We start from the raw sequence: 20761 nt of genomic DNA, 5'->3' as shown, positions 1-20761 counted from the left end.
ATGCAGAACACCATCAGTATCTCATAGAATTACCTTCAAGGAAGCTATGAAACAAAGTTTCAAACAAATAAAAATAAAGATGCATTCTCCTTGCAGTCAAGAGAAACCAGTGATATTTCATCAGTTTTTTTTTTGAAAAAAAAATTCTGCCGCCATATCTTGCTAGTTGTTCTAAAACACAATTAAAAGGAAATATCAAATGAAGAACAAGAAATAACATGCCATGGGAATTCTTTCATTTGATTGTCTGGTACAAAATTCCTGCATAAGCCGTTACTGGACAAGAAAACAGGAAAAAATGCCCATCAAAATAATATCATTGCCAAATGGTAGCAACAAACAAATGACAGTACAACTAAGAAAAAGAGAACGGTAAAGTTTTCTCAAGTTTTCTTCTGAACAGGTCATCTTGCGAATAGCTCAGCACCATTAAGATTGCAAAGGGAGGCTGGGTCCTTGAGGCAAGCACAAAATCCATCTTCATCAACTGGAAATGATGTCGGAAGGGTGTGGTCCGGAATGATGCCAACCTGGTCAAATTTTATCACTGGGAACATCATTACAATTATAAAAACAATTATGTGTCAAATGCGGAGTGCATAATTTTGTACAGGTGTATATTCATGCAATCATATAAAGACATCAATTACACTAGACACACATCAAATTTTGTACCAGTGTTTCTTGCTACATGTTCTATAACTCAAGCTTACTAAAAAGAATACTGGTGCTTTCCTACTACATTTTCTATATATCCCACTTATAAGAAAAGAAAAACAGCAAACTCTCTGTCACTTGTACAGGAGGATACAGAGTAATGAACTTTCCTTGTGCAAGTACCTGTGCATACATGAGACATTTTCTAGTGAGTTACAAATTGCATAGCCAAAACAACCTGCCAGCGAGATTGATGAACTCATACTTCTAAACAACAAAACTAAAGACCTCATGGAGAATGATGATCAGTATGACTTGAACGATATCAAACAAACCATGTTGTGAACATGCTAGAAAATCAATTGACCACAACTTCATTCTCCTTGCCAGGTTTCTTTGTTTTTTTAAAAAAAGAGAAAGTCTAAGGGTATGTTATCAGTTTTCAATTTAGGTATAATCCAACTAGTCAAATCACATTTACAGATTACTTCATCAAAAGCATAACATTGAAAAAGATACCTTTAGCAAATCAACTTGTAAATAGATGCAGAAGATAATTTTCTAATCAATGTACAATTACTGACAAAAGGATTAATCTCAAGGAACCTATCAACCATCTAGAGTTCTCTATATTTTGCAAATGTAGACGTGTCAAATAGAACGACTATGGCTGGCACAATGAGCTGATAAAATTAGATCATTGAGTCAATTGCTGCATACCAGTAAGACTGTAGTTTCAGACATTATGCTGTCCAAACTTCAAAAAAGAGGATTTGGATAGAGGAGTTTACATCTAGATATGATGTGCATTTATTTTAGTAAAGAGGATGCTCTTCATTTGAAGTCAAAATGATTAAAAGACAAAAAAATGATAAATTAATTATTATCAGTTATGTCCAAAAAAAACATCACAAGCTTACAAAAGGAAAAATATCTTATAAAAGAAATAATTGTAGATACATAAATTCATACGAACCTGAGTGAAGGTCATCTATGTCTCATAGTTATGTCAGTAGGTTTCTTAAACATAACGTCTCTTAAATATGTTGTAATGCTCTAATGGGATAAATATATTAAACAAATGAGAAGGTATCAGAAACTTAAGAATTGGCATGGAGGATGCTTGAATGCTTTCCATACAGAACAGAACTAAACATTTAGCCGAATGGATAAAATCATGCATCAGTAATATCCAAGACCGATAGCTCAGTGCCAGTTAATGAACCACATAATATGGCTATCTAATGAAATTATTAAGCTCCTTGACACCTTTTTTTGGTTGGTTGTAAGGAATTAAAAGTACATAATTACAAACTATGATAACCATCCAGTAAGTCCTGCAACATCTGCACTAATATCTTGACATCCAGATATGTCACATAAAGCAAAATTAACGAACCATATTAAGCATTAAGTGATTAGTAGGCCACCACATATTGAATATTAAAGTTTTTAGCTAACTCTTGGAACAACATGACACTCACTAGCATAAAGTTACCAACCTTGTTGATATCAGTGTGAGCAGGGGTTTCATACCGAGCCACTGTGACAGCTAAGCCTGAGCCATCAGAGAGCTCAAAAACTGACTGTATTTTCCTGTGCATGGAATAAGATAAGTTAAAAGGAAAGAAATAATATATATTTGAGCATAATGTTATAAAGAAAGAAAAACAAAAATGCAACATAAGCTACCCCTTTCCAAATGTTGGCTCCCCATATAACACAGCTCTTTTATTGTCCTTCAGCGCTCCAGCTAATATCTCACTTGCACTAGCAGTTCCTTTATTGACCTAATAAATTCAGAAGAAAAGGTAGCAATAAGTTCCCCGAAATGAGTTTTGTCCAAGCATTGTAATGCCCTGCCAAGCTCGGGGAAAAAAAAATACACAAAGAAAACATAAACTACCTGCCAGGAGAAATGCAAGATTAAAATATCTATCAGAAGCACCTAAGAATCACAACTATATATATAAATTTAACTTACAACCATAATGGAAAATCAAACAGAAATATAGTAAGGCCAGTTACATAATGTGCCATTCAAATAATGAGCCATCGTAAAATGTGATCTATGACATCAAAATTTTTCACAAGCAAATTAAACTTTTGCAACTTTCTTACCTCTAAATCAAGTCATTTGCAAGCATCTAAACCGATTGAGTATTGACAAAAAAAAAAATTTAAGATGCATCAGCCATTGATTCTCAAATATAAGTCTTACTAGATGTCCCACTGTGCAAACTATTTATCTTGCTATTAACCATTATTCACTTTGTGACCTCTTGACACATACATGAAATCACCATCACATCCAACTTTTTGATTCAGCACATTCCCAATGTAGTTGATCATACTTAGCATGTTACCAACTCAAATGGCCCATCATATGTGTAGCACCAGCAAAATTTAAACTTGTTGTTACTTAAGTGTCAAATTGTTAATGCATAGCTCAAAGAAGTGTCGTGTCAAAAGTTTTGAAACTTGAATTATTAGTAGGGTCAGAGGTCAGACCATACCAACACAACCAAAGGCTCTGATGCTGCCATCGTATTGCTTCCATCTGCCTCATATATATCCCGTATGCCACGACTATCACATATATAGACTATTACACCTTTCTCCAGCCTAATCAGCAAGAAGGAAGAAATTAAAATTTGTAATGGAGCATAAGATGGTCAAATCAACTTGATTTCCAAAACAAGACCTGCTAGTCTGAACTGGAAAACTGAAACCTGATATTTACTTATACATGGCATGTGCCCTCATATACAGACACAGACACATGAAAAATAAATATATAAATAAAATAAAAAAATGATTCTAAAATTCAATAACCAGTGCAAAGAGACTTGTACTTCTACTAAAATTTTCGTCATTACTGACTCAATAAGTGTCTGCCTCTGCAGTCATCCTCACATCTGATGGATGTACATACACTTGTTGGACACTCAGATGGAAAATGCCATAAGTATCAGATGACACAGTAAAGTTTACACGATGAAAGTACTGTGACCAGTTAAGCACATAGCTGAGCATTAATTCCCTAAAACACAAACAATATACATTCATTGACAATGATCCCCCAACCATAGCAGAAAAAAGAGTATATATCAATCTAATTGTTAGGCTAAAGCATCAAAAATATGAAAAGGCGCATAATTTTACAGGGTAGTCATGTAAACAAGCTTACCAGATTTTTGCAATCTCAATTCCTTCTGGAAAAAGGCCACCACTGCACCAAAGATTTGAATATCAAGATCCCATAGCAACTTAATGTGGAAAAGAATGAATGTTTCTTACAAAAATAGTCACCTGTTATTCCGGAGATCCAATACAAAAGCTTTTACATTGTTGTTTCTTAATGTCTCAATGGCATCCTTAACTGCTCCTGTAGGAAAAGAAAAGGAGGGGGAAAAACCTGTTTACACCATGTAATGGACATCCCCAACATGATGGCTTTACTAGTATTTTTTAGCAATTAGAAGTTCTCGTCGTGACAATATCATGAAGCAACCAGGTTACCCATCTATAGAGAAGACTGTTTTCACCAAATCTTGCATTCTGCTTATGAGAACATTAGCATGCATTTACTGATTCATCTATAAAATGAAAATGCTGGGAGTATTATTTTCTCAGAATTCCATGTCTGACACCTCATATCCATGTTTAACAAGGGCCAACATGACCATGTGAGGGTCACATATCCTTTAGCTTAGAAAGTTCATAACTTATACTTTCAGCCATTTGCAATAGTCATTCCAACAACCAAAAATGATGAATCAGTAGGTTAAACATGGGTGATAATTCCATGTGAAACATTTGCCTCAGTTTTCATATGAACTAACATTCTTATTGACTAGAAAGCAAAATGTGTATGTTCATTATAATAGCTAGCTATCATAGGTGTTGCTTTGTATTGACCATGGAAGCTTGTATAGTTAAAATGTTATTTTCACCATAAGGCAGGACTTGGAGGCTCCAATCTTCAAATGCTAGGGAAAAAAGTTTAACGACTTACTCTCCCCCCCCCCCCCAACTCCACCAAAAGTAAAAAAAACAATTCCACATGAAAAGCAATAATATCTAGCAATACTAACCTGAAGCATTTTGATTGAATGATGTTAGCTTAATATACCCAATCTTGAAGCCATCGATTCCTGAGCCTGTAATTTCACATAGCCTTGATTTCACTGGGTTCAATGTAACTTTTTCTCGCCTACAAATATTTTTCAAATATGTAGCATACATAAGAACTACAAAAGTCAACAGAAAACAAGCTTAAAGCATTGTAGCATAGCTGATTAAAGTACAATATATTGATAAGGAGCACTAAAGTAACAGAATAACTTACTTAAGAACTAGATTCCTTATCTCAGATCCATTGCGAATAGCTAATTTCACTAAGCTTCCTTCAGCACCCCTGTAAAGTACTCAGGGTTTAGCAAGAGAAAATGGAATGATCAAATAGAAAAGCACTAACAGCTTATCAAAGAACTGAGAAGCAAGGATTTGAGAATTGTCAGGACAGCCCTCATGGCCTTCACATACCATCCATGCTGACCCTTATCCATAAAAGGTACTGGCCAAACCAGCAAAATCGTGAGCTAGTATGGGCATGTGCCATGGTTTGTATGTTACCCGTCAGTGACAGGTATAGTCCCATCCTGTGGTTTTCAGACCTTGTTGAGAAGTCTACCACGTGTTATTAAGAAGCATCTCCCTATCTAATATTCATATGTGAAACATCATAAGTAACCTAAAGCAGGACAAGGCAGCAAAAACAACTTATGCTAGAGAGCCTTACAATTATGAGTTAGGTTTCTATGTTTTAAAGGATTATGTCTTAATACACACACACAAGCACACACAATAAACAGTTCAAAAGTAGTACGCCCAATACATAACATAAAGCTTTTAATGATAATGAAGTGATAAATAGTTAATAAATTCTAAACCAGTGGCTTTTTTTGCAACTTTGGAATGTCAGGGTGTCATCCATTAAGGACTCAGGTTAATAAAAAGCACCTTATCATCAAGGAAATTTTGAACCCCTAATGCTAAAAGAATAGACATAAACATAAAAAGGTGTTGTTCAATCTGCTCGATGAAGGCTTCACCCCAACCCAACCCTTCTTTTTTGCCCTTTTAGAAGCCTTTGTCACAACTTCTGCCCATGTTGACATAGTCTGTATCTTCCTGCCAAACAATTCAACATAGTGTTGAGCACATTTTCTTACCACATTCTCACATCTTCATTGCACAAACCTCTATCATTTAATCCTCAAATAGTATAAATCCTACTCCTCTGATATACACCTTCGTCATTCATCCTTCTTAGTTCTACCACAATTGATCTAAACATTTCATCTCTACCATGTTCATCTTGTTTGCTTGAGTCCTTAGGCAAGTACAACTCCTCAATAATCTAGCTACAAGCTTGTAAACAGCCAAAGGACCTTACCACCTAATTTCAAGAGCCTGAAGAACTACATTATACACTTAATGAAGACCAGCAGACAACTTTTACATAAACGTGAGAGGTGCAATCTTAATTACTTGAGCTTCAGCCAGAACCAGATGTTGACAATCAAATATGCCCTCAGTCACAAATAAGAAAACTTGTTTAATAAACAAAAACAACTATATGCATAAGATAGTTATAAAACAGCAAAACAGATAATTTATGTTAAATTGAAATCCTTACTGTAAGCGATCTGCTGCGTCATATATATCCATGTCTTCTGTACTTGTGTCATCAATTGCTAAGATAATATCTCCAGGTACAATGCCAGCCTTGCTGGCAGGGCCTCCTGGGGATGATGATATTACAACAAGCCCTGTAGCTGATCCATTAAGCATCGAAGGATAGCCAATTGACAACCCTACACCTGTGAGGGCACCTTGAGCGCCAGACTGCCTTCAAAAAATACATATAGGTCTCAAAATGGAACTTCAAAGTATATTATGAATCTACAACATCAACAATCAGCAAAACAAGTGTGAAATTCTCTTGACATCACATAATAACATATGCAAATGAAAGTCATACCCGCAAACTCTTGAATTTCTCAGGTTCTAGGAATCGAGTGAAAGGATCATCCAATGTTGAAAGCATTTTCCTAATTGCCATATCTGGGGAGAAACAAGTTACCATAGTTTAACTAGAATCAAGATGATATATTTTAGACCAGTAAAACAATGCACTGCATGTATATCAGAAATGAAACAAATTTCTGTCAACAGCCAAAGTCCTGTGTTACACTCCTATAACACATTACAATTAAAAGAGAACAAGAGTACACTAAATGTTCCGACTACAATATCCATATAACTGCTTTATGAAGAGTTAACCTTAGCCCAAGCTCTTCATAGTACCCTAGGTTCTTCGTAGTTCTAAAACTTGGCAATACACGTTGATTCTTGCAGTAAGTATAGAACCTACTTGATGTTTAGACTTTAGAAACAATAAAACACTAAATCACAATCACCACATGTTAATAGGTTTTTATGCATACCCAATCAAGATCATTCTACATCTTGAGATCCATTAATTGACATACTGCAGTTTTTTATCTTCTAATCACATGCAACTTCATCTATTCATGTGGCAGCTCATGGTTAGTCTTATGTCCAGCATAAATATAAATATGAATTGCATAAAAGCTAAAAAAAAGCCTATACAAAGATGAAATAGTACAGGTTTCCTCCCGTGTATGCATTGGTTCGTTTCGAAGTGCATTTTCTCGATAACGAAACCAACTTTGTCCATTGAAAGTTTTGTCATAATATGCACGATCAACTGTTCTCCATGCTTCCAAGAAAAGGAGATTTTCTTCTGTGAGTGCCCCTGCATCCAAACCATTTACAAGATATTCATTTATAATAATACTTCAAGAGATAGCATATAAAATATGCTTCTCTGTTGTTAAAAAATGCAAAAGGCAATGGACTTTTTGGCTGTGTGGTTACCTGATGGAGTCTTACTGACAATTAGATAAACCGATATAAAAAGCATAATGCATGTTACCAAGCGAACAAAAATAATAGAAATATTATGCTTGAATTTCTCCCGCCAACTTATTATTTGGTGAATGTCGATACCACAACCTGCAAGATTACCATAGTTGACTAGTCATGAAACATTCCACGAAGATACAATCAAGTTTTGCAATGTACGAAATAGGGAGGTACATGCAAAAGTTCCTTCGGCACCCTTAACTGCTTTCAGATATTTCGTTCTTCCACTGAAGTTGCAGATTGCACACCATAAAGGACTAACAGAATACCCTCGGATGGTATTTGACACCCGAAATTTCCATGTGAACTGAAGAAGAACCATATTAAATGTGTGAGAGCGATAAAGTATTATACTTCTCACATACAAAAGCATGTTATTTCTTAAAAATGCATTAGAATGTAGGAAAACATGAACCCTAAAATTTGCAATCAAATGAATAATCCGAATTCTGATGAGTTCACAGCATGGAATATTGAAACAACAGGAGTAATGTATGTACATGAATCGAACATGCATGGAGATATCCTGATCTTGTGGTATGTTGGTGAGCCCCACCATTCATCAAGATAGACTTGTTAAACTTATAAAATGTCCAGGATTGCCAAAAAAAAGTACAAAAAATAATCAAAAAGTTATGTGAATGGGAAGAGCCCTAGCTTTGATGTCTAGACATGGTCAAAAGACTCAAAACTCTGAAGTAGCCATGATTTAGATGATGGCCTACATAATTTATGATCACAGAATTGGAATTTGTAGAAGAAAGCAAGAACAGGGTATAAAGAACATTTAGACTTGGGTATGTTTGTATATATCCTTTTCATTGAAGGATATTACTACAGGGTTCAACACGAACCAGCTCCCAGAATGATGTGGGAGGAGGGTATTGGTGTTATTCACGGGGGTTAGGTGTGGCTGGCAAGGGATTGGGCCATTCATGGGATCCCAAATTGGATAAGGGACCATCTTTTTCCAAAACGTGAATTTAGGCTTTGATGGAAATTTTTGATACAAAGGCTTTGATGGGTATTGGATCAAGACCGCAATTTAGGCAAAGGGTTTATGAAAAAAAGTAGTATAGAATTTCTATCTTTACATGAGGCTTGTTTGTGAAAAAGCTGTGGAATTGTTTTCAGTAAATAGCCCTGATTTCAAGAATTCAAAGAAGAGGCAAATTCTGTAACAGAAGAGGAATAACAACATCTTTTTTACAGTTTTCTTTTCCTTTCTCTATAGTCTCTTTTACTAATCTTTCTCATTTGTTTTCTGTTTCTCGCCCTCCTGCAAGAAGCAATCAGGACACAAGGAGAAGGGTAGGCAAAGCACATAAAAATAAGCAGTAGCTGTAAGTTGTTACATATGATCATTCTTCCCCTTTCTTTCCCGCCGCTTCTTTTCCCAGCAGCTTCTTCACTTTTCTCCTTTTTCTATTTCTTCCACTTCTTTCCGTTTTTGGGGGGGAATCAGGCCGACTCAGATCAGATATGCTTTTACGGCCTACCGCTAACCCTAGTTATTCACACCATTTTCAATTTTAAATCTGGAATCCAACTCCCTACCATGCTATAAAATTCTAAGCTTTATCACCAAAATTATCGGGCACTCCCAGATATAAGATCAAGAACGCACTGAAACGGAAAAAACTCATGTTACGGTAACAATTTCAATAGGAATATCCGAAGAATCATCTCTTTCATGAACCCTATAGCAGAAGAAACCAGAGAAACAAAAAAGGGAATTGATAGAACAGAAAGGAAAAGATGCGAACTTTACATGAGGATTGGGGAGAGGCCTTCGAGTGGGAAAGAATCGGCGCTGGATTTGGGAGTTGTTGATCCTGGTGCTGGAGAAGACGAGAGGGAGAGGGCGAGAGGCGAAGGAGGAGGCGACGGCCTCCATTCACCTGGGGGAGTGGGAGTTCGCTTTTGCCCAAGCGACTCCCCGCTTATCGCTTTCTCTTGCCTTCAGGGAATAGCGGCCGAACGCTGAGGGGCGGAGAGGAGAGACCTTATTTGCCGGCACGAATTGGCCTTTAGGTTCGGTCCGATTGGGCGGGGAAAAGCACGTATCCGAGCCACTGTGGTGGTGGCCAAATAGGAGCCTATTCTTACTTTCAATCAAATGGTTTTGAGTTTAAAATACATGAGCATCGATTAAATTATGAAAACTGAATACTCTCTGCTAGAATATGGAGGTCTTACTGGTGCTAGATGTGATGTACTCATACGTGATATTCGTACCGGAACCCAGAAACCGGAACCCAGAAGGATAATTGAATCAGGCCCACAGATGGGGAGAATATGAGTAAAACCGGTTGGGATGCCCAACATACGATCATTTCTGCCCGCATTGAACATTCTTCTGGCAGGATGAAAGCTGCTACGCGGGAATAAGCTTGTTTCTTCCTCCCTCCTTCCTCTTTTTTTTAACCCAAAAAAAAAAAAGCACCTATCCGAACCGCCCACGCCTGGCCAAATGAAAGACATTTCTTTCCTAACATATTAAAAATTTTTATCTTTTTTTATTCATTTATTTTTGGTGCAACGGCAAAGATGGAGAAATAGCTACATAGCATGTCTTCCAAAACACATGCACGGCCTTAAAAAAAATCACAACTTTTCACCATCCCATGAGGGTCCGTACGGCCTGAAAGGAATCACAACTTTTCATCATCCACAGACCGCACCAAATCTCCATTCCAGTATCTCCTACGCTCAATCCAACATTCAACCATGAGCAAGATCCCACCACATGGTTACAATTTCACCTGCAATTACTGCTGACGATCTTTTCGACAATTCAGTCTACATCATCCCCCTTCAGTCCCCAGGAGGGCTCAAAAAACCTCCAGAGCAATCACTTGGGCAAACAGAGGCTCAATGACGCAATTAATATGATTGAATCATCAACTCCTTGCATCATCGTTCAACAAGTAGGAAAAAAAAATCATAAACAACACACATTCTTTGCTCCCAAGATAAACACCACGCATCCGTCTTGAACCTCATGTTCAAATTTCTGTCTCCAAAGGGCATGGTTCTTGAAATTATTTCGCAGTCACCTAATTGCAATGCAGCAAAATGATAAATTCTGATTTAGTTCCCTGCACTCTGCGGAGAAGAGAACCCAGAAAACCAGAACTCAGAAAGGAACAATGACTCGTTCGTGCTACCAATACAATATAGTCAAACAGACTTATGCCAAAAAATATAGTGAAAAACAACTTGTTACCCATAGTTGCAGCAAATCAACTAAACCACTTTAGAAGGTCTTACACAAAGCTCCTACCCAAAAACAGAAAAGCGAATTGCAATGTTTAACCTCTGGAAGAGACTCACAAAATCCAACAATCCATGAAACGAAGAAAATCTGGAGCATACCCAAAAGAAAACATTTGGGAACGTGCTCGCCGCTTACTCTCCTACATAAATAGATTGGGGCGGGAGGCCTTATAGGTGGTCTTCAGCTTCCTGGTAGGGGGCCTGACTTTCTTGAAGACAAGGGGAAATTTGATCTTTGAATCATGGAACTGCTTGGTGCTCTCACGCTTGCAGAGTTTGGCAGGGATTGTAGCAGTCTTGATGATTTGAATGCAATGGTGCCTGACACGGTGACGGGATGCCATCTCATTGTACATCTGCTCAACAGCACCATTCAATGTGGTGTCCCTGTACTCCTTGTACATGTTGTGATAACCAGTCCTGCTCTGGTACCTCAGCCAGATGCCATAGTTCTTGATCTTTGTTGGTTTCCTCTCAAATATCTGGCCTCACATCATAAAGCAGCTCTAAATTAGTTTATAGGCATCAATACAAACCAGAATAACTAAGGGAGTTGTAGGATCTAATTTTCCCAAAGACAATCCCACCAAGTTCCATGGATGTCAGAGGCATACCAGCAACTTAAAATTCTGGGCAATGCTAAGACAAAACACTGCATATCTCGATTGAATATTTTGAACAAAGTTCCAAGATGCTTTAGAAAAAAAATAAAAACTTTGAGTTGAAATATAATAACATGAATAAAACAATGGCATTTATCACAGGTTCTGATTGAGCGTTCACAGGTTGTAACACAATGACAACCAGAAGCTGAAAGTACTTATAATCATCCAGCCACGATCAGCCATTTCTGACCAACTTTTTAAAGTTCATAATCAACCCTATCAAAGGGTTACATGCAACGACGTAGTCAATGTAGGGAGAAATGGTTAGGAAATGAACAGGAAGACATCAATAATTACCCAAATAAAATAAACGGGCAGGACAAGCAATGTCTTTTAAGGATCCCTAAAACTTGCTTTTGCATGGTTGTTAACAATATGCCTCTTTGCATTGTCAATATCCAGATTCATCATTTAATAGATAAAATATTATACGGGAAAGAAGTTCAACTGAGTACTAATCCACCAAGAGAACTGTAAAAGAAAAGCTACTAACAAAGCATAAACAACAGCAGATGATACCCCAACAAGGGCAGTTACAAGTAAACAAATTTTTGTATCTTCTAGATTTCTATTTTCATTTTTTTTCCTTTATGGTTACTAATTGATTGGTTTCGGCTCCAAAAATTCAACCACAAAGCTCACCAAAACTAAGTTAATCAAGAACCTATATTTCGATAGGCATATCTGTCCATGTCCTGGTGTCTGACCACCTTATCTAACAGTTACACATCTTGCATAGCAAACCCAGGGCATGTATATGACTCTAACTAGATATATCCATTCTCAATATAAATTTTATCCCTCCAAAAAGAAGAAGAGATGTCAATCTTCACAGCAGGACAGCAATTTCCTTTTAAAAAATGTTCTGAATGGGTAGATTATCAGAAATTGGCTAAGGTGAAAAGCAAGTATGCTCTGTCCTACCTCACTTTTATTCATACATTTCTATTTGCAAATAAAATGAAAGACAAAATCAAGTAAAACTGACCCCAGGTAGTTCAGCTACCTGAAAATCAGTAAAGGAGCAATGCTAGCAAAACAAAGGAACTGAAAGCATCTAGGAAAAGTATCATAGAGCCCGTGTTCTTGTCGTAGACAAGAATTTAAGATCCAAACAATGTATCTAAGGATGTAATCATGGAAAGAATAGCTCAAATTAAATCCAACTATCACAATCAACTAACAAAGGAACCATGGTCTCCTGGTCCGACTAAGACGTCAAAGCAAATTCAGTCATACAATGGAATACTAAATCATATACGCCTGAGTTTAACAATGACAGTGGGCAATTCCTACAATGTTCATCATTCCGCAAAACATCTTAACTCAAGTGAAAGACAGCAACAGCCATCAACTTATGCCAAAACAGAGCAACATATGTATGCTGGTATAGGTGATGATTCAGTTGAAACTTTAGAGACATGGAGATGCACCAATCAATACTTAAATATAATCATATCAGAACATAATTTGTGCCAAACTACACACTTACGGCAGGACTAAAAGTCACATCTCAAAAGACACAGAACAATCACCAAAACTTCAATAAGCATAAGTTTGAAAATAAGAAGAGAGTGAAGATCAAGAAAAAAATGAACGAACTAACCTCATTAATGGCGAGCACTTGTCCATTGCTCTTTTTCACCTTCTTCAGCTTCCTCAAGAAATACCTGAAATTTTTAAAATGTACCAAAAGATAATACAACTTAATGAGAAAGAAAAAGCGGAAACAAAATATGCTTAGGAAGGCGGGAAATAAGGTTGAAGCGAGAATTCCTTGTTACCAGAACTTGGATTTAGCTCGGACTTCGTTGGTAGCCCAGAGCTTCATGCGGTAAATCTTGGGGTGTTCATCCGACGGGGTCGGGAGGGCTCGACCCACCACCTGGTACTGATGAAACTGCCCCCCAAATCCCATCCATCACCATGAAAACAATCAATATTCAGCCAGAAACGACAAAATTAACAACGAAAAAAACAGAAAAGGAAAACCTAACTCAAAGAACAATTAAAAATAATAGAGAAAAAAGCTCATAAATCCCAATCCATACACCCAAAAAAGAGAAAAATGATGGCATTCGGAGATGGGTTGGGCTCATCACTCTTGGTAAAACCTTTCTTTGATAAAGTCACGCAATTTTGACTAAATTGCACACGAAATCTTGATGGACTCAGATCAAACCCGATCCAAAGATCGGCGGCATTTCGAAACCAGAGATGCTTCAGGTGTATGGGGCCGAATGGAGCCTACTATCTAGCGATCCATCGAGAGCTACCAGCGGTCCGGGAGATCGTGATCTTTTTCGATCCAATCTCCAGTATTTTGGAGGCGGCGGCGGAAGAGGAGAGAAGAAAAGGAGAATTCTTTAGGTTTGGGAGTGATCTTACCCTGAAGTTGCCCATCGATCTCGCTAACTCCGACGCTGCTGCAACGACGCACCGCCTCCGCCCTCAGAGAAACTCTCTTTCTGCAGGAAACGAGGAGGTTAATGTATTCAGAAACCCTAGCGGCAAACCCTAGCTTCGCGTTTTCTCCGTTCCAGGACATGTTTCTCAAGGGAATTACGATAATGGCATGTGGGCCTGTTGGACCGAATAAAGCTGGGCCGGATGGGCTTTGGAAGCCTTATGGAGACGCTCATGGCGAGCATATCGAGTCAATTGATTGAGTTGGTACGGGCCCATTTCTTTCCATTAAAAGCGAGTTCGGATCAAATTCTTATGCCACCATGCGATTAGGCCATGATCAAAAGAAAGAGGTTTGAACAAGGGGGCACCTCTCTACTACCCACTAGTCTACTACTTGATCCTGTCAAGTGTCAATATAGAGAATAGAGAAAGAAATTATATTAAAGAGGTTAAATATCAACACTTACATCAACATTTTCTACTATTATATCATCTATTTCCTTTTGGATTGGATGATATGGTCAAAGTATTATCACCCTCCAAAGGGAAAGAAATTCCCTTTGATTCTGTTTCAAATGCAAAATATCAAAAAACCCTTCTATCGACGAGGTACGACAAACTCTGAGGAGCAGTCGTACCCCTAGAGCAAAGCTTCATTTGCCTAACATGTTTGAAAAAGACACCATGCGAGGAAATTATGAACTTGAAAAATTTCATTTTGTAATTGAGTCTCAATCTAGTTGTGGATATTGTCACTGGCCACAGCATATTGTGCATGAACAGTTAGACCATTGTTATAATATGATATATTTGCCATTGCTCTCATCATGTATTGGTGGCTATTTAACATGGGTAAATAGAATTGCAAAATCATGAAATGTAAATAATGCTTTAAGGAAAAACACGCATTCAATCAGGTTCTCAAATCTATATCGTGAATCTGGGAAAAGAGTAAAAAAACTCAAAAACCTTGCAAAAATTATGAACAATACAAATGTGAGGGTACAATCATAGTTCGTACAACCATAATGCATTATGCATGTCCACAGAAAAATCCTAAACGGGCCTTCCATTTTTTTTAAAAAAGCCTATAGCATGGAATAATTGAATCTAGGCCAATTCCAATCAAATAGGTTTAGATACTACAGATCCTCATTGAGCTTGTGTTGTGTTCAAACCAGAATGCAGCAACCCAGTTTAGGTTGAATTAGTATAGAAAAAAATATATATTATAGGGATTAATGATAATAGCACATACACTGAATATGGAACCAACTCGAGTTGGATTTTAAAACATGAGTAACATGTTTTAGCATGATGCATAAAAGCATGCAACCTTACATCCCAGTGCACTTCATAATCATGCAAACCGGCATCATCTACTTAGCCGATCATAGTTACTTAAATTATCGATCTATCCGAGATAGCTATGGAGCAATTTCATTTATTTGTTTGATCGTAACCATAATACTTTTAATTGTGCAGAAAAAAATTTAGTAGTCAATGTATCAGAAAATACTTTATGTCAAAAATGCCATTCCATACAAAAGCTTAAAACAATCGATTGTTGTTAATGCTACACATCATTTTAGTCTACGCATCTTAGTTTTGAAAAGATTATTATTGGTATAGAAAATTGCTCCAAAATAATTTAGTTAAACATGTTAGATTAGTCAGAAGTAAGATTCAAAAATCACTCATTTACAATTTGAAATTTAATTTAAAATTTGAATATAATTAATTGATAAAATTTTAAATTATTGCGGTGAGCGTGGATCGAACACGCGACCTTCAGATCTTCAGTCTGACGCTCTCCCAACTGAGCTATCCCCGCATCTGAAAACTGTGTTTTTAATAATAAATGACGAATCATATTGTAGATCGGTTGGATTAAAGATGCTCACTTCCTCAAACGCCTTCAGAAGCTTGAATAAACTCCCTTCAAAAACCTGCAGCTGAATCGAGCAGCGCATATGGCGGACGTCAGCAATTCGAACCTGCCTCTCTCCGCTCGTCCAAACCCTAGCCCTAAATCCGACGATGGCGGCGAGAAGCCGACGACGAAGAAGAAGCCAGCCCCGAAGCGGTTCGTGAAGAGCCAGATCCCGTTGGAGATCCTGTCGGACCCAGCGCTCAACGCCGCCGCCGCCCTCCTCCCCTCCAACTACGACTTCGAGATCCACAAGACCGTCCACCGCGTCGTCTCTTCCGCCGCCCGCCGCGTCGTCCTCCAGCTCCCCGACGGCCTCCTTATGTACGCCCTCCCCCTCGCCGACATCCTCCGCTCCTCCTCCGCCGCCGCCGAAGACATCCTCGTCCTCGCCGACCCCACCTACGGCGCCTGCTGCCTCGACGACTTCGCCGCCTCCGCTCTCCAAGCCGACCTCCTCGTTCACTACGGCCACTCCTGCCTTGTCCCCGTCCCCTCCGCCCGCCTCCCCACCCACTACGTCTTCGTCGACATCCGCATCGATGTTCAACGCCTCGCCGCTGCCGTCCGCTCCGCCTTCCCCCCATCTTCTAAACTGGCCCTCGCCGGCACCGTCCAGTTCGTTGCCGCCGTCCACGCCGCCAAATCGATCCTGTCCTCCGAGGGGTATGACATCACCGTCCCCCAGGCTAAGCCGCTCTCCGCCGGGGAGGTCCTCGGGTGCACGGCCCCTACGATCCCCAAGAGCAGGGGGATGGAGGATCTCGTCTTCGTCGCAGACGGTCGGTTCCATCTCGAGGCGTTCATGATCGCCAATCCGGGGATCCGGGCTTTCCGGTACGATCCCTACCTCGGCGTGCTCGTCTTGGAACAGTATGACCATGAGGGAATGAAGAAGGCGAGGAAAGATGCGATACTGGCAGCCAGGGAGGCCAGAAATTGGGGTGTTATTCTTGGGACTCTAGGCAGACAGGGGAATACTAGGGTTTTGGACAGAGTGGTGGAGCACATGGAGGAGAAGGGGCTGGAATATTCAGTGGTGCTGATGTCGGAAATTACACCGGGGAGGATTGCTTTGTTCGGGGACTCGGTCGATGCATGGGTGCAGATTGCTTGCCCTCGGCTTTCCATTGACTGGGGGGAGGGGTTCCCAAGGCCACTTCTGACGACATTTGAGCTGGAGATTGCTCTGGGGTATGTTCCCGGTTGGTGGGAGAATGACAGGAGGACAGAACCAAAGAATTCTAACTGTGGACGCATGGCAAAGAAGGAGGAGAGCTGTTCGATATCTGGTGGTTGCGAGGGTGGATCCTGTGGCTGCAAGTGCAATAGTTATGGTAAAGAAACAGATTATGCGATGGATTATTATGCTCAGGATGGAGGGGACTGGAATAGCTCTTATGTTAGGAAGAGGACTTCTACCAGTGAGAGAAGACCCAGGAGAAATATTGGTAAGGAATTCTTTTAGTAAAAGTTTCAAATAACTTATGTACATTGATGTTCAAATTGATGTATTTTTTTGCACGAGTTAGATGGCAATATCCTTTACAATGTGTCTTCAATTGTGTGAATATGATGTACTATGATTGGCAATACAGATGGCTATTCAATTGGCTCTTACTATCATCGATTGCATGATTGGCAGTGCTTGTCCTAGCAGAAAAATACGACCACTTAAGGGTATTCTACACCTTGCTAATCTCTGATTCCTTCTGAAATTTGTGGTCTTACACTTTCAATTTTACTTTAAGTCATGACCGTGGAGGATCACTTGTGTTATCTAAGGTGCATAGAGTGCTTATATTTAAGTTGATGGCGTATTTTGCATACTCTGTATAAGTTCACCTGATTTTGAAACTTCATTCAATGCAACTTCCTCTGCAATTTAGCTTTCAATTTTCTTTTTGTCTCGACCAATTAATAGTTTATTGTGTGCATATCACTCACACATGGAGCCTCCTCTTGAAACCATAAGTAATCTATCACAAATTTGAAGAGTTAGCTCAGGGTCAACCCTTTAGTTTAAGCCTATGATGCCTGAAAAGTCTCTTGGATTGCCACAACAACCTTGAATGCATGTCACTTGATCCTTTTTTCATACCTTTAGAAATTTTAGTTTTATGTACACCTTTTTGTTTTTAACCGCCTGCTAAATTATCTCTTTTAGTACTTTTATTCATTTGATTCATCTGCCATGCGTGGATTTCTCTCTTTGCCATTTGATAGGGAACCCAAGCATCCAAAAAATCTATTGATTACCATATCTTACACCATGATTCAATTGCAGTGGCATCCTTGTCAAAATGACAATCAGTGACAGCTACAATGTTGTTTACAGGGAAGGAACTCTGTAATGGCAGCAGTGCTGCTGCTTAACAAAATGAGTAGGGGCGATGAAGTGAAGCAGGAGTAGGTTGGTGGTAGTGGATATGTCTATGTGTGTGTTTTAGGATGGATTGAAGAATGGTCAAAAACCGACCGTGGTTGCATAGATCTCTATGTAGGAGTCTCAAGGTATCAAAATACAATAGATGCCATAGCTCAAGGTGATAAAAGCCTTCCTGTATGATTTATTCCCCACTAAACCTCCCTCAATTGGCGGCCCAATCGACTACTCTATTCTTTTTCTGATCTATTCTTTATCCAGATGGAGGCCCAAACAAGCACCTATAAATAGAATCCAACCATGGAACGTAAACGACTATTATGTAAATAACAATAGTTGCACGGGGTATACATATAAAAGCTATTTATTTTAATCTGTAAATATACAATATTGGCATCTCGTCGACTTGTTTACAGTCTGATCATTTTGCAGATGTCATCTGGTGCATAAATTGATTGCCTATTTTTTTGAGACCAAGTTGTAAATTCTCTCAACAATATTTTTCTGCAAGATTTCTGAAATTATTGGCTCAAAGGCTTGTTTTGATAATTTTTAGATATTTGATATGAAAATGGTCCAAATTTTGTGTCAGGACTCCTGAAAACAATTGAAATTTTGTTAACGCCGGTGGTTTTAGCTTTATGCTTTTCCTGTATTTCTGATCGTACTTTGCATTTTTATTCAGGAACCGGAAATGCATAAAACCTTAGATCTACTCTGCTGATTGGGCTCAGAACATTATTAAAAAAGAGGTCAGAGCAGATGGTGAAGTATAGTTGTAGAGATACCTTAGAAAGTAAAGCAAATCCCAGTATATTTTCTGTTCTCTTTGCAAACTCTCATGCCCTTTTTTTTTTCTCATCTTGATGGGATTAGAAAACCAATTCATTGAACTCACATTCGCTTGATTTCAGATTCTTAAGCCAACTGTTTCTTGAAAGCTCTACAAAATGCCTCAGGGATGAAAGTTTAAAAGTTTGTCATACAAGACCTTGTTTATGATGAAGCTTGCTATTGTATTCTTAGATTTTGTCTGATATTTTGTAGAATTCATGCATTTATATTTTCAATATCTCCATGTTAACATCCTGCCTTCCCTGAAGCCCGGAAGAAACTTCACTTGGTCGAAAGGAACCTTCAGGTTAGAAGATGAAAAATTCACTGGACATTTCAATTACCAGTAATATGCATGTGCAGGCTTTTGTGTTGTGCTTTATTTTCTTGCTTCCATTATCATACAGCTATAACATCTCTGCATCACCCACCGGCTAAGATCAGAATAACAAATAAAAAGAACAAAAAAAAGAAGTTGGATCGGGAGAGAGGAGATAAATAATCCAAGGTGTTTTCTCTTGGGCATGAGATTTTTTACAGTGCTATCTTACAAGGATGAAAAAATAATTTGGCGTGATTTACTTCTTTGCCTCTTTTTTCAAATGAGAATAAAAAGTGATTTTATGAATTTCTAAATAGCTGCCTCCGAGTATGAGAAGGAAGGTATATTTATTATCCGGCGAAACCAGTTCTAAAATTTAGAGTTCTCTTGAAATGATATTTCAATAGATTTGACCCCTTGGCTCTCCATTTTACAGGCATACTAAAACAAGGTGATCAACTACCATTACAAAATATATATGCATGGATGGCCTGATGGTTGCATGGATTTGATGACATAGATAATTAGGGCAATAAATTAACTGCAGGCCCTTTTTTCCTTGAATTTTTATACAACTTCATGATGATACAAGATTCTTTAGACAAGAACAATTATAAAAAATAGATTATTGATATCTCTTTCCATGAAAAAACTTCTCCAGCATCTGATGGTGATAAAGACTCACGTCTAGGTTCTATATTAGTTCTGAATTTATTTTACAATGGATCCTTATTATAGATAATATGGTTATGCATCTCTTTTAATTCTTGATTTATCAAATTTAATAAGGTGAAATACAATGGAAAGGGATGTAGAAATATATCTATCTTATTGTTACTTAAATTTGAGAATTTAAAGAGATGCATAAATAGATTTACTTTGATGGAGATCCATCTTAAATGAATTGAGAACTAATATAGGGTCTAAAATTAATTTTTTCACTCACCATCATGGAGCGGTAAAAAAAATATGAAAAGAGGCATGCCAGCAATGATCTATCATAGTTGTTCTTGTTTAAAAAAGTCATCTTGCAGGTCCGGTTATCGTTATAGACCCATAAAATAATTTATGATAAGACCTGACCTATCCCACATTATTGCCCAAGTTATCCTACTTACCACAAATGGACCCTAGACCAACTTGGCCAAGTGGTTGCTTCACTGGGTTACTGTTGAAATCGTTGGATCAATCGATTGAATCATGTTACTATAAAGTATATTTGAAAATAAAATATAGAATTGCTGGATATACTATAAAAACAA

General features: G+C 38.2%; 3 protein-coding genes and 1 non-coding gene across 7 annotated transcripts; 1 reads left to right on the top strand and 3 right to left on the bottom strand.

The window, feature by feature from the left end:
* Positions 1 to 200: 200 nt before the first annotated feature.
* Positions 201 to 9695, bottom strand: LOC103706951 (carboxyl-terminal-processing peptidase 2, chloroplastic). 2 transcript variants are annotated; one of them, XM_017842738.3, is made up of 14 exons: positions 9446 to 9695; positions 7876 to 7981; positions 7627 to 7764; positions 7355 to 7504; positions 6707 to 6789; positions 6362 to 6570; positions 5009 to 5077; positions 4755 to 4873; positions 3970 to 4045; positions 3848 to 3889; positions 3174 to 3282; positions 2350 to 2447; positions 2160 to 2253; positions 201 to 530 (listed from the first exon to the last, which is right to left on the bottom strand). In XM_017842738.3, the coding sequence occupies exons 1-14, from the start codon at positions 9569 to 9571 to the stop codon at positions 405 to 407; spliced, it is 1545 nt and encodes a 514-aa protein (XP_017698227.2). In that variant the 5' UTR covers positions 9572 to 9695; the 3' UTR covers positions 201 to 404. The 2 variants fall into 2 exon arrangements, with proteins under 2 accessions (XP_017698227.2, XP_008789458.2); XM_008791236.4 differs by having other exon boundaries at positions 7849 to 7981; positions 9446 to 9694.
* A 1121-nt stretch (positions 9696 to 10816) lies between these two features.
* Positions 10817 to 14156, bottom strand: LOC103706950 (60S ribosomal protein L18a-2). The gene is made up of 4 exons (XM_008791234.4): positions 14007 to 14156; positions 13403 to 13518; positions 13225 to 13288; positions 10817 to 11435 (listed from the first exon to the last, which is right to left on the bottom strand). Exons 1-4 carry the CDS (start codon positions 14019 to 14021, stop codon positions 11094 to 11096), a joined length of 537 nt encoding a protein of 178 aa, XP_008789456.1. The 5' UTR covers positions 14022 to 14156; the 3' UTR covers positions 10817 to 11093.
* Positions 14157 to 15788: 1632 nt separating this feature from the next.
* On the bottom strand, positions 15789 to 15861 carry TRNAF-GAA. The gene has a single exon. It is a non-coding gene; the product is annotated as a tRNA-Phe (tRNA).
* A 74-nt stretch (positions 15862 to 15935) lies between these two features.
* LOC103706948 (2-(3-amino-3-carboxypropyl)histidine synthase subunit 1) lies at positions 15936 to 19559 on the top strand. 3 transcript variants are annotated; one of them, XM_008791231.4, is made up of 3 exons: positions 15936 to 17408; positions 17556 to 17637; positions 19029 to 19559. In XM_008791231.4, exons 1-2 carry the CDS (start codon positions 16001 to 16003, stop codon positions 17612 to 17614), a joined length of 1467 nt encoding a protein of 488 aa, XP_008789453.1. In that variant the 5' UTR covers positions 15936 to 16000; the 3' UTR covers positions 17615 to 17637; positions 19029 to 19559. The 3 variants fall into 3 exon arrangements, 2 of the variants coding, with proteins under 2 accessions (XP_008789453.1, XP_008789455.1); XR_604063.3 differs by lacking the exon at positions 17556 to 17637 and having other exon boundaries at positions 15937 to 17408; positions 19029 to 19095; positions 19258 to 19559; XM_008791233.4 differs by lacking the exon at positions 17556 to 17637 and having other exon boundaries at positions 15937 to 17408.
* The last annotated feature ends 1202 nt before the right edge of the window (positions 19560 to 20761 follow it).

The sequence above is a fragment of the Phoenix dactylifera genome, chromosome 18 (genome assembly GCF_009389715.1).
Source record: "Phoenix dactylifera cultivar Barhee BC4 chromosome 18, palm_55x_up_171113_PBpolish2nd_filt_p, whole genome shotgun sequence".
NCBI classification, from domain to species: Eukaryota; Viridiplantae; Streptophyta; class Magnoliopsida; order Arecales; family Arecaceae; genus Phoenix; species Phoenix dactylifera.
Note: the sequence above shows the minus strand (reverse complement) of the source record. Positions and strands in the feature narration are given on the sequence as shown.

Excerpts from the sequence above, each read along its gene's own strand:
- LOC103706951 (XM_008791236.4), bottom strand. The coding sequence starts at position 9,571 with ATGGAGGCCGTCGCCTCCTCCTTCGCCTCTCGCCCTCTCCCTCTCGTC. Across the intron at positions 2,448-3,173 it reads CAGAGCCTTTGGTTGTGTTG|GTCAATAAAGGAACTGCTAG; the intron begins GTATGGTCTGAC and ends TGAATTTATTAG. Across the intron at positions 531-2,159 it reads CTCACACTGATATCAACAAG|GTTGGCATCATTCCGGACCA; the intron begins GTTGGTAACTTT and ends AAATTTGACCAG.
- LOC103706950 (XM_008791234.4), bottom strand. Across the intron at positions 13,289-13,402 it reads CGAGCTAAATCCAAGTTCTG|GTATTTCTTGAGGAAGCTGA; the intron begins GTAACAAGGAAT and ends TAAAAATTTCAG. Across the intron at positions 11,436-13,224 it reads AAGTGCTCGCCATTAATGAG|ATATTTGAGAGGAAACCAAC; the intron begins GTTAGTTCGTTC and ends ATGTGAGGCCAG.
- LOC103706948 (XM_008791231.4), top strand. The coding sequence starts at position 16,001 with ATGGCGGACGTCAGCAATTCGAACCTGCCTCTCTCCGCTCGTCCAAAC. Across the intron at positions 17,409-17,555 it reads AAGACCCAGGAGAAATATTG|ATGGCTATTCAATTGGCTCT; the intron begins GTAAGGAATTCT and ends TTGGCAATACAG.